This window comes from Anolis carolinensis, chromosome 5 (genome assembly GCF_035594765.1).
Source record: "Anolis carolinensis isolate JA03-04 chromosome 5, rAnoCar3.1.pri, whole genome shotgun sequence".
Classification (NCBI taxonomy): domain Eukaryota; kingdom Metazoa; phylum Chordata; class Lepidosauria; order Squamata; family Dactyloidae; genus Anolis; species Anolis carolinensis.
The window spans coordinates 139,341,829-139,354,518 of record NC_085845.1 but is presented as its reverse complement, the minus strand read 5'-3'; the positions used below and the strand labels follow the sequence as shown (position 1 = coordinate 139,354,518).

Here is a 12,690-nt window from a genome sequence, read left to right as displayed (position 1 = left end):
ATATACATTATTAAACGGAGAATGATGAAGTGCTGCACTCAACATCACATCTTTTCCTATATGTTGCGTGATTATAAACTTTAGTAATTACTTCTCTTTTCCTTAGAGCAGCATTATCATGATGTTCTGTTAGTTTGTCGGGTCTGTTTTGATGCTTCTCCAATCATTCACCTTAGAGTGTATTAGATAAATTTTGTATCTTGAAACAGCAGACTGAGTTTTAATCATAAAAGGTATTGACCAGATGAAGTTAGGCTCTTCATAACCCTATTGATCTCAGTAGAAGAGAGTTAGACATGCACTTAAATTTCCATTTAGGGTCTGTTAGTAATCTATAGCTTTTGCTAGATTGTGATTGGGTTTAATTTAGAACATCGACCAGAACCTTTAAAAGTTACTTTTACTCCTAGAATTGCTAATCAGTGACCATCCTGCTTGGAATATTCTGGCAGCTTTAGTAAAAAAAGAAAAAAAATGTTTCCAAGATTTGATGCTTACCCAACCTCAGGAAAGACAAAGGTCAGTGGTGTACAACGGAACATACAAAAAAGGACAGGTTAGTAATTGCAAAACTGAAGAAGCTTAGTCTTGAAAGTTTTTACCAGCACTATTTGGCATTCAGATTCTCCCAAGGACCTCAAAAATGTCATTCCAATCTACGTCCCCCAGCTCCATGGCTGTAAAACCAGCAATGATATGTGATTTCTACTTTGATCAAAATATCCAAGATCAGATGTAATTTCAGAGAACTGTCAGTGTGCAATTCCTGAATCCTTCAGATGTTTCTTATTTAGTGTCTATTGAATCTGGATGAATTCCAGTGAACATGCTTAAGGTCCTTCCCCCACAAGGTCCTATACTAACAAAACTGTAAATTATACTTAGCATTTGAAATTTATTATCGCTAATACATAGTTCATTTTCATTATTTCCCAAGCCATAATTTTGACAGTTGCATTACACTGTTTATTGCCCAGATCCTATTAGTGGTGGCATTTCACAAGATTTATTATTTTATACCTTGTAGAGCATCTGAGAAATGCCCTTCTCCAAAGTACTGTAATTTTTTTAAAAAAACAAACAAAATGGGCATTCATTCATCACAATGAATTGCAAAAGTGCAACTTCGACTGCAGTTAAGGTAGCATATTGTGACAAATGTTTATTCCCAGAAAGCTCTCTCTGTACTAATTTGGCTGTAAAGGAAAGTCGTCTTGTACTGACATTTGTGGGCACAAGTGCAAGTCCACTCCACAAAAAACACATGAAATTGGAAAAAGATAGGCCACAAATTTATTGGTCACAGCTGTAAAATTTGGTTGGTGCCTGCATGGGTCCAGATATAATCATTGACAAACTCACCTGTTGATTGATGTTCCTGACCCTCCAGCCTGTTCCTGGAGCCACTAGAACAGTGGTTCTCAACCTTTTTTTGACCAGGGACCACTTTGACCAAGGACCGCTCTCCAACATTAGTACCAAAAGGGTTACGAATCAGTTTTTGGTCAACTTTAGATTTGGCTTGGTTATTCGGGGATAGACTACATCAGCTCTAGTTTCTGGTACAGAACATATGCCATCCAGTAGTCGCCATCTGCTTGCCCACAGAAAACCATATTTAATAATCTAAAGCTGATGTGGTCTATCCAATGCAATTTTCTGGATCAGCACTCCAAATAACCCCAGGAACAGGCTTAAAAATGAAGACACCAAGGAACCCCCACTTCTAGGCGCCACATGGAACGGCTCTGCTTGAGCGGGAGGAGGAGGAGAAGTAGCAGTCAGAAGACTTGTCGCGCCTTTCTTGGGTAGTCAGCCTCTCCCCTCCCGACATCCCCATTGCCTTGGCACTATAAAAGGGTTTCGCGAGACCAGTCGCTCTTGTTGTAATGGTGTAGTAATGGTGAGGCCGTGGACCATATTTTAGTTCCTAGGGACCAATGGTGGTCCATGGACCACAGGTTGGGAACCACTGCACTAGAATAACAGGCAAGGAATCATACAGGTGACTGCCAACATGCATGGTCCCTTTGCCATTAGAGGGCTCTGAACCAGCATCAGGCTTGTGCTGTGCAGGACCTGTTCTGCCCCAGACACCCTCTCCCCCAAACTCCCTATAGGGGACCTCCTAGACAGTTTCTAGGATACCTTGGAAATATACTTCCCAGAGTTACTTTATCCTAAAATAAGAGAAGAAGCTAATTTTGTGTAATACTGTGCTACACGTTAAAATGCTGCAGATACATTTGAATGTTATTCATTGACTTGTGATGTAATATTTCTGGACTACCCAATCTCGCAGAGAATGATTCCACGCTTTTCAGTATTCTCCTTCTAATTTTTTAAGGTCATCGTCTCTTATAAATCTCTTTTGTGCCTTGATGAAACAGATGCTGACCACTGGGAATGTAATACCATTGAGAGAGCTAAAGGTTGATGTCATTGCATCAATTTATGAACCATTTTGCTGGAAACAGAACAAAAGAATGAAATACTTAGGACTGCATCATAGTGAAGTTCCAGTGAATTGTTCTGACGCATATGTAGTTGAAATGAAAAAAAGATACATTGTTGTTAGGTTTTAATCCTTATTAAAATTCTTATCATTATAATCAGTAATGAAGATATTATGTTCAAAGTGTACTTTGTGCATGTGTTTCTTAAGCGCATGTAGCACTACACTGTCTCTGCAATTATCTGTGACAGCAATTTACATTTCTAACAGTCCGGTCCTATGTTATTCTGTGCAATGCCTCTTAGACTGTAGTACTGAGTGAGTCCTGGGCTTTCCATGTTGGCAGTACAAGGGGTATGTTGTGCTAAGAGCCAGCCTCTCTCCCTGTGCTTGAGCAGAAGCAGCCTTAGGCAAAATTGGACAAAGGCCTTTTGTAGAAGGAAGTGGAAAATGAAGAAAGTGCCTTGCACAATGGATTATGGATTATAGTAATAGCCCTATTTCCCCTAACACAGCAGTACAGCTGTGGTAAGGTTTCCAAAGGAAGAGGGTAGTCTTAGTTTTGGAAGTACCTTCAATAAATCCCCCTATACTTGCTTGGTAAATGTTATTACTTTTCTCATTGCATTGACTATATCTGACAACACTGTTCCAAGCACATGACGAACACAGATAGTATAATATGAGCTTACTAAAATGATTCAATTGTATTTTGTGGTTAATAAGAACAAATTGTTTATTTTTGTGATCATTTTATATGTTGGAAGATGTGACAGAGCGATGCATATAAATAACAACTTGCAAAACAGTAAGGAATAGTGTTCTTGTTTTATAAGCATAGGTTCTTTCAAAATGAAGATGCTGATCAATAATCATCTAAATCTACTAAAAATGTAAAACTCTGTGCCACTTTCCATAATACTTCTAGCTCATACTGGTTCTTTACATTTCCAAATTTAACAAAAAATGTCTGCCTATCTGTGTGCTATGGCTCTCAAATACCTTTTAACCACAAACTCACAAGGCTTAATTAATTTGGGCATTATATAAGGAACATTAAAACTAATACATATTTTGGAGGCATGGCCAGGAACAAGAAAATCCGGCATACAGTTGTGCAACTATAACCATTTAAAGAACTGTATTCAAACAACCTTGCAACTCTTGATCTGTCCCATCACACTCCTTAAAAGCTCATAAAATACATTATGGGAAAATAGCCTATCACATCTGGTTGTAATAATTGTACATATTGAAAGGCCAGACTATTGGTACTTGAACTTCTTACATATAAAAGTTAGTTTTCATATAACTTAATTGTATAGAGACATAGACTTTTTTAAAGGAGGCAATCCAGCTTTTTTTTTTTTTTTACAGCTGTTTCAAAATGACATTTTTGAAAACAGAAGTCCACTTTAAGGTTATTAGAAGTGTGGTGGACTTTGTCTTTGTCCTGCCTTGTTTAAGAAAAAAAAATTATTCAAGTGTTATTGGAATGAAATGTGCCTTTCACCACAATTATGTTTAATTGAAAAGCTAGGATTTTTGAGAGCCAGTGTGGTATAGTTTGAGCATTATAATAAGACTCTGGATACCAGGGTTCAAATCCCCACCTAGCCATGGAAACCCGCTGGGTGACCTTGGGCAAATCACACTCACTCAGTGTGGTAAAGGAAGGTAAAGGCCAACCAGCTCTGCATACCTTGGCAAGGAATCCCATGTGATTTGGGTTGCCATAGATCAAGAATAAATTGCAGCCATCCATGGTTCATCCTTGAAAATGGTACCATCAGACATTTTGACCTTTATTGCTGTTTGATTAATCAAACATTTAAATTACAATTAATATGTATTTGTGAAGTGTTTTTACATATACAAACCCTCTATCTAATAATAAGCACAGTCATTCTTCTCCTCTTCTAGAGGTGTTCAGTTTGTGCTCTTTACCCAACCACACCAGACTTTTTAATGTTTTCACATGGAAACAATTTTCTTCTGAGCTGTTTTCTTTAAAAGGAGCCAAGTTTTAAAATGGAGAGGTATTGTTATGGTACAGGGTTGTACCACCTCATTGATATGGAACCTACTCAGAATCACACCTTAATTGGTATCAAGGATGACCTAATAGGTTAAGATTCCTTGCTTTCTTTGGGAAAAGAATGAGAAATTCAGTGTGTCCCAGTTTAATCTAGGCCTTTGTTCCTGAATTTTCTTGTTCCAGATAAGTGGGTACGATCAAGGCAAGAGTTTGGGGAATAAGTTCATGGCCTATTCAACATAACAGACAGAAAGTCTTTCAGGTGCAGCATGGAACAACCTTTCACATTTTGGCGTAAGCAATGTTCCCCAAAGCTAAAATAGATGACCCTGTGAGACCAGAGTCTGAAACTATCTGAGTACAGCACTGTGCTAACTTTGCCTCTTTCCAGACCTTATTGCATATTTTTGTTGTCTGTGAAGTCATCGGGCCTTTCCATTTATTGCCCATTTTTATGTTTAATTCCCCATTGATGCTCACCTTATTTGATAATTACCCAAAGAGCTATCCCCATTCACCAAAGACCAGGGACTCGTTATACTAAAGTCTCAGCAGAAATGAATAACAATTCTTCAAACGTCTTTGTTTTCATTGAATCTCTAAGCAATCTTTGGTCCCTCTCCCTAAAGAGATCTCTGAAGGATAACAGTGTGTCCCAAAGCAGTTTGGAGACCGTCCTTGCCACATTGCTGCATTTCAAGCAACAGAGGAATCATTACTTACTTAATTAATGTGTCTTGGGTATTCCTTGAAATGATTGCACCTCAAGCCACATGATTAATCTTTAGAGAAATTTCCTTGCAAGTCTGAACAAAAGAGACTTGCAAGCAACATTTCTACTCCTGAGAGAATATTTTTTCTTTTTTCTTTTTTTTAAAAAGGCATCAACAATTCTGACAGTGAAACAGCAGCCTTCAAAAAAATCCACTCTTGTCATCATGAATCAACTTAACTGAGCCTTTCATAAAACAAGATTAAGGGAAATCAGTGTATGATCATTTGAACGTCTTTCATTTCATGTGCAAATAATGGTACCAATATTGCTAAACTAGAATTGTAAAGTAACCACCGCATGTTTAATTTATGGATTGTGTGTTATTATAGAGGATTAAGAATGCTACAATAATAACAAACCAGGTGGGAAATAAGGGAGTCTATTTTCTATTACTTTTTTACTATGTTTTAATGGATAATTTACTGCTTGGTCAAACATCGTGTCAGTAGTTTTGTTTTATGTGTTTTATTTACATTTAATATGCTTTCTAATCTTAACCAGATTGGATGTATTCTAAAAGATTTAATAAGTTTAATCAGGTTGAATAAGTAAAATAATTGTTTCATACATTTTGGGGAGTATAGAGTGAGGAATGGATGAATCCACTTTTTCTAATCTGTTTCGGTTCTGCATTAATTGAATTATTGCATTTCTCTGTTCATGTATATCCTTACATTGGGTCATTCCACCCAATGTCTGCATCAGTTTGCAATTTTTTAAACAAGTATGAAAAAAAGCAAATGCATTCTATACAAGTTTCCACAATACAAGCATTTTTGACAGCATGGACATTTCAAGGCAGAGGTTTTCTAACCTGCATATTGCTGTAAGAAGTGTAGCTTAGGGTGATTCAACTAAAAGTGTTCCATTAGAACATTTCTCCAATCCCTAGTCTAGTTAAGATAGAGCTTGAGTCTTGATTGATTAAGATGAATATCCCAAGAGACTAGAATTGCAGCCTTAGGTCCAAAGGTTTCCAGTGTTGATGTCAAGGTACAGCTGAGACAACTGCATTGGTGCTGCTGCTGTTGACACTGTGATGCTATTGTTTGCTCTCTGATGTGACATCAAATGCCATGTAAGTTTACTTATGCTTCACTGATAAGGGTCAGATAAGTATGAAGATCTGTGACAGCCCCCACTATATATCCTATGAGAGGGGTTCTTAACCAGGGGTCCATGAACCCCCCGGGATTTGTGGAACAATTTGAAAAAATCAAATTATTATATTTATTTTCTCTGACCTCTAACTGAAATGTAGCATTTCCTCTACTTATTAATATAAGCAATAAATTACAGTAGTATTGAATTCATATCATGGTTCTAAAAATTCTAAATATTTGCTGAAAATGACTGTTTGAATAGATATGTTAAGCATCAGGTATTGAATTCGCGGGAAAGTTTCAAAAGGCAATTTTGAATAATCCTAATCCTAACATTTAATTTAAAGATATGCTGATGTTGAGTGTCATAAAACTATCTGATACTACATTCTGAGTTTTCCCCTGACTAGCAAAGAGGTTTAGGGAACAAAAAAAGTTAAGAACCCCTGTCAGGGAAATTGTTTGTAGATATTATTCATAATATGTAGAAGATGTGTGGTCCTTCTGGTTGTGATGGACTGCAGTTCTCGTCAGCTCTAACCAATACAACTAGTGACTTATTTCCCCCATCTTGGCATTACCTGGAGATTACTATGATTAATACCTGGGCCTTAGAAAGGAAGCGCAAGTGGTTTGCTATAGGAGCCATGGTTTGCTCATTAATTTGCTGGGTGCCTTGTCTATGAAATATTTCTCCTGGGCGATTCCCAGAAACAAAATAGCAACAACAAAAATAGCATGCACACACACACACACACACACACACACCACTTTTATGCATGTATTGGAGGACTGCCTTTCACTGTATTAGATTGCATTTGGCAGCAATGGGAGGCCTCCTTTGGGTCGGAGCCAAGCCCTTTCAATCTTGCATCATTGGGTTCTTTTTGGGAGAAAAATGGGAATTAATTCAAATCCAATCCATCAATAAAATACACAATAAACAAGAATGTTGAGAAGATAAATGGAAAGGGAGAAGAGACATTTGTACCACCTTTCTAGTCACTGGCGTTTTTGCATTAATAGAGACATCTCCCTTATAGTGTCTCAGTTTGGCATGACTAAGTCTAGATTCTCGAAGGTAGCAACTTTAATATACCATCTGCCTCTTCAGTACAATGCATCCAAGAAATGTGGCCATTTACAGACTGCCTTTGCCCTGCAGCCTCGCAGTACTAGTGTGTGTGTGCGCAAGCATGCAGAGCCTAGTGGCAGCATTAGACCGCTTTTCAAGGAAGACCCTGGAGTGTTTTTGCTCAATGACGCAATTGACAACCCAGTCTTATAGTGAAAAATGGCTTTTTAACTCCTCCTTTAGTTGAGGACTTTTCCATTTGAAATTCTTCACTGCCTTGTTTTTAGTCTCTATTTTCTCTTTATCTACTTTATGGTTTCCATTCAAGCACCTCTTTCTACCAGAAGGGGTCCTATTGTGAAGTCTTATGTTTTGTGTGTGAAATGGTAGCATTTACAAAAATTTTCTAGTGTGTTGGTCAGAATGGAGTGAACCCACCTATGTACTAATTCATCCCCCCCCCCCCACAACCATATTTCAACATTGATTCAGGGGTGGTGTTGTGCTAGTCAAGCTGGAACGTAGTATGGAGTGAGGGGACACACTTTTGGAGGGGCTTTGGATAATTTTTAATGAATTTGTGCGTGGTCAGTTAAAATGGCTTTCAAATTAAGAAAAGCAAATTGTGTATCTTCTTTTTCTCTCTTTCTGTTTTAGATATTTGAATGGTGGTATTTTCGCAAATATGGGACGTCATTCATTGAGCAAGTCTCTGTGAGTCACTTGCGCCCTCTGCTGGGTGGGGTGGACAATAATTCTCCCACTAACTCAAATACAAGCAATGGAGATTCAGATTCCAATCGGCAGAGTGTTTCAGGTAAGATCTTTGTTTTGTGCCTGTTATATCAAGTTACATTTATATGTACAGGAAATGCAGTTGGCCCTCTGTATCCACAGATTCTGCATTCACATATTCTACCATCCACAGCTTGGAAATATTCAACCCACCCCCCAAAATCCAAAAAGAAAATATTGATTTTGCCATTTATCAAGGGACACCATTTTGCTATGCCATTGTATATAATGGGACTTGAGCACCCACAGACTTTGTTATTCAGAGAGGGTCCTGGAATTGAACTCTAGGAGAGGCCAAGGACTCACTGTAGATACTTTATTAATTATTTTTACTGGCACTTCATATATTTTGCAAAACACCATATTCCCAGGGAGCATGACATTGTACTCCGAAATATTTATAGAAAAAAAAGGAAAAGTTACATTAGAACATTGCTTCTTAAACTGTGGGTCCTGATCCCAAATTGTGTCCCTTTAGGTCAGTGGTTCTCAACCTGTGGGTCCCCTGAGGTTTTTGCCTTCAACACCCAGAAATCCTAATAGCTGGCAAACTGGCTTGGATTTTTGGGAGTTGTAGGCCAAAACACCTGGGGACCCACAGGTTGAGAACTACTGCTTTAGGTCAACGTTGGGGTCATGAAAAATTTGGCAACAGTAAAAGATTTCTTAATGTCCCCATTTGCACAAATCGGTTAGCAACAACATGCAGCCGTTACAGTGGACATTTATTATAAGTAAATGTTACATTTTATACCTATTTTATATACCTATACATAAAAATTTATTGGGCACAAAGAGATCGTGAGTGGAAGAAGTTTAAGAAGTTCTGCATTAGAATTTTTCAGCATTTGTATTCAGAAGTAACATCCACAAAGTCAGTAGGATTAACTCTAAAGAAGGTGTGTACAGAAATGCAGTCCTAACTGATGGAATATACTGTTTCAGGGCCTGTAACTGAGAGAACATTGCTAGTGGTCCTTCAATGGCCCCTGGAGGCTTCTGCTGCTATATTTAAGAGTGTCTGGGATATACTGTCTCACCAACAAAGTGGCATGTCTTCCTCCTGGCATAGTCCTGTGTCTGGCTTTCAGTAGCTATTTCTATTGCTCTGCCCAACATTATGGTTCACAATATTTTTTAAAGTTGTAACATTATATTTTTGAAAATTATATGGATTATTTATAAAAACAGAATCAATAGTACAGAGTATGAAATGTATGCAGAAATCTACATTTATACTAAGTCTTAGAGGATATTGCCACCACTTTAGCTTAAAGCAGTGCAGGCAAAGTGCAGCCTATAGAATCCCCAAGTGTGTCACAACATCACAATCTGATTGCAACATTAATGGCAGTGAATTACTTATCAGCGCCTCCTAACAAATTGTGTAACAAATTGGTTTTAAAAACCACATATCTTTGCTTTTCAGTTTAAATGAACAAAACAACACTGCTCAAAATGAAAGAAAACTGTCAGTAGTTTCAAGCATAAGGAGATCCAATCTTTACTTTTTCCCCTCATCTTTTGATGTGAATGCTTCTCTTCCAGTTCATATTAATATTTTTCTCTCCTTATGGAGAGAAAAAGCCGGATATAATAAATAAATAAATTAATAAAAAATAAACCTTGTTTGGTTCTATCTTGTTTGGTCAACAGATGATGTCATTTATTTTATTTTTACTAACAGCAGAGCAGGAGTTGAAGGATCAGATTGTGGTAGATACTCTCACTGATTTACAGTTTTAACTAGAGTAATTTTGCCAAAGAAATAAACAAGTCCACAGGGACTGAAGTAATTGTCTGGCTCTTTTTTGTTCTGAAACCCTCCATATGAACCCTCTTGCCCTACAATTCCACTAAAGTTGAATAAAGGCTATAAATCACATTTAGTTACCAGCTTGTCTCGAATAAAATCATTTGCAATATAAAAGCTGTAATGAACAACCAGGTTTCAAGAGACAATGCCCAAGAAGGCTAATTTTGAATCAGGGCATACTCCCAGGCATAGTCAACACATCAATTGGTTATCTCTTGTTTTGATTTTCCGCCATGCAAAATATATGAAAATTATTTTTTAAGGGTTAGGTCTGGAGAAATGCCTGTATGGAGTGAAAAAAGAAGGAGCTGCCAACCTTCAGGAATTCCTATGTCCCTTTTTCTATTTCTCTCCTGGTTTTCTACTACAGATGGCTCTCCATATCTATGGATTCTGCATCCACAAATTCAACTATCCATGACATGAAATATTTCTAAAAAAAATCCAAAAAGCAAACTTTGATTTTGCCATTTTATATAAGGCACACAATTTTACTATGCCATTGTATATAATGAGACTTCCACTAGTGTTGATATCCATAGGAGATCTTGGAACCAAACCCCACCGGATACCGAGGATCCGCTGTATTCTTTTTTAGAATCCTGTTTTTTGTTTTATCTTTTTGGTACATCCTTTCAAATAATATTTCATTATATGAAGAAGTTTTATCTACCAGTAACTGTAAAGGGAATCTAACTTTCACTGATACATTATTTCTACTGCAGGCCTTGGAACATAAATCATGCACTGGAACTTCTATCTTAAACATATTCCAGCCAGTATAGTTTCCTTGTTGGACAATGCTTCTCAGCATCAGGGTTTGAATGCCTCCTTATCCTTGGAAAACCATTGGGTGACCTTGGCAAAGTCACACTCTTTTAGTCTCAGAAGAAGGCAAAAGCAACCCCACCTCTATACATATCTTGCTAATAAAATCTTGTGACAGAGTTGTCATAACTCAGAAATAACTTGAAGGCATGCAACAAGATTGACAGGCTATGAGAAGGAATCTCTCCCTGTTTTCTATAGCCAGGCCAGAAAATATATTTCCTCATTATATGTGTACAGAGGCCAAAATATTTCAGAGCAAAGATAGTAGGTTGATCAGTGAGCAGAAATCCTGAAAATAGAGATTCAAGCTTACCATAGTGTGGTTGTGGTTGGGTCCAACCCAGTAGTTGCCATCACAATTAGTTAACTAGAACACTTGACATTATCATATGAATTACCCTGCTATCTTTTATTTGGAACCACTTACTATTCTGCTGCTTGGAGCCATTTAGACTTGGTATGCAAAATATTGGAGGTAGATCCATAACACACACAGACCATGTCAGTTGCAGTTCAGCTCCTGGCATTTGTAATTTAAAGATGACAAAGAGCAAGGCTGCAAACAACTTCTGGTTGAAAAAAATTGAATGGCCATATTGAAAATACTGTTTTTGACCAATCAGGGTCTAGATTCAGTATAAATCATATATTCACAAGCAAGGCTTTAATTCTTTGAGACATTACTAGTACTCTGAACAGTTTCTGAGCTCCTCAATTTGCCTCCCAAATGAACACATGTTTACTCCCTATTTTCTGTTTAAGTGCTTGACATACATCCAGTGCAGACATATTCAATGCTAATTAGAAGGCAATTCAATAAGACTTTTTTTTCATTCTGGCAGAATGCAAAGTCTGGCGAAATCCACTAAACCTGTTTAGAGGAGCTGAATATAACCGGTAAGTATTATACAGAATTGCTATTAAAATACAACAGTTTCTTTAAAAGGATTTTTGTGCATTTGTTCATTGCTGCTTTAGACCTCAAGAACTCAGGAGCTCTGATCATATGTTCATCCCATGTGATTAGACCAGTGGGTTCCAAACTTTTTCAGACATTGAACCCTTCAGAAGATGTTCCCTGCATGGAACCCTAACTACGCCCCTAAGCATTGTGAACTGGCAGAGGTCTCTCTTCTTTCATCTACTCCTATTGCCTGGATGTTTTGTATAATGTAGTAAATTTGGAAATAAAGGGAAATCATTTTAAATATACCACAAATCTTTATTTCAAGTCCTATATGAATTGGGTGCAGGTTACCTACAGGATTGCCTTCTCCCATGCAATCTGCCCCGAACACTGAGGTTCTCTGGGGTTCCAACCAAGTGGAACCTGATTGGCAACCGTCACCCAGAGGACCTTTTCATCGGCTGCCTCAAGACTATGGAATGATCTGCTGGAAGAGATCTGACAGCTAAATCAACTGTCAGAATTTAAAACACAATTGAAGACCTGTCATTTCTGGCAGTCAATTTTAACTTGGGAATTTCAAACTGAATTTTAATCTGTATTTTACCTGTGTATATTTCTGAAATGAATTTTAGTAGTTTTTTGTTGTATCTTGCTGTTTTAACAATGCTTCGAGCCAGAAGAAGAGGCTGGTAATAAATTGTTATTATTATAGTACAGGAAAATACTGAATATAAACACAACTATTTATTTTAGCACATGAAAAACATTGGATTCACACCTAAAATAATGAATAAAATTGTTTAAAATTGTTTTGAATATGTAAATCTGGGACAACATCCATTTTATTCCTAAATTTGTTTCTAGTGTAAGATTAAGTGATAGGTAAACACTA

The 12,690-nt window shown here is 37.3% G+C and overlaps 1 protein-coding gene across 6 annotated transcripts in view; it reads left to right on the top strand.

Annotated features, from left to right (window-relative positions):
* Positions 1-12,690, top strand: part of st7 (suppression of tumorigenicity 7) — a 131,503-nt gene that overhangs the window by 65,476 nt on the left and 53,337 nt on the right. For all 6 annotated transcript variants that reach the window (XR_010006693.1, XR_010006692.1, XM_008111170.3 and 3 more), the window contains 2 exons: positions 8,104-8,263; positions 11,731-11,785. Coding sequence is in view for 4 of the 6 variants with exons in the window: in XM_008111170.3 (XP_008109377.1) it covers positions 8,104-8,263; positions 11,731-11,785 (215 nt within the window). In the remaining 2 variants the exon portion in view is untranslated. The remainder of the gene's footprint in view (positions 1-8,103; positions 8,264-11,730; positions 11,786-12,690) is intronic.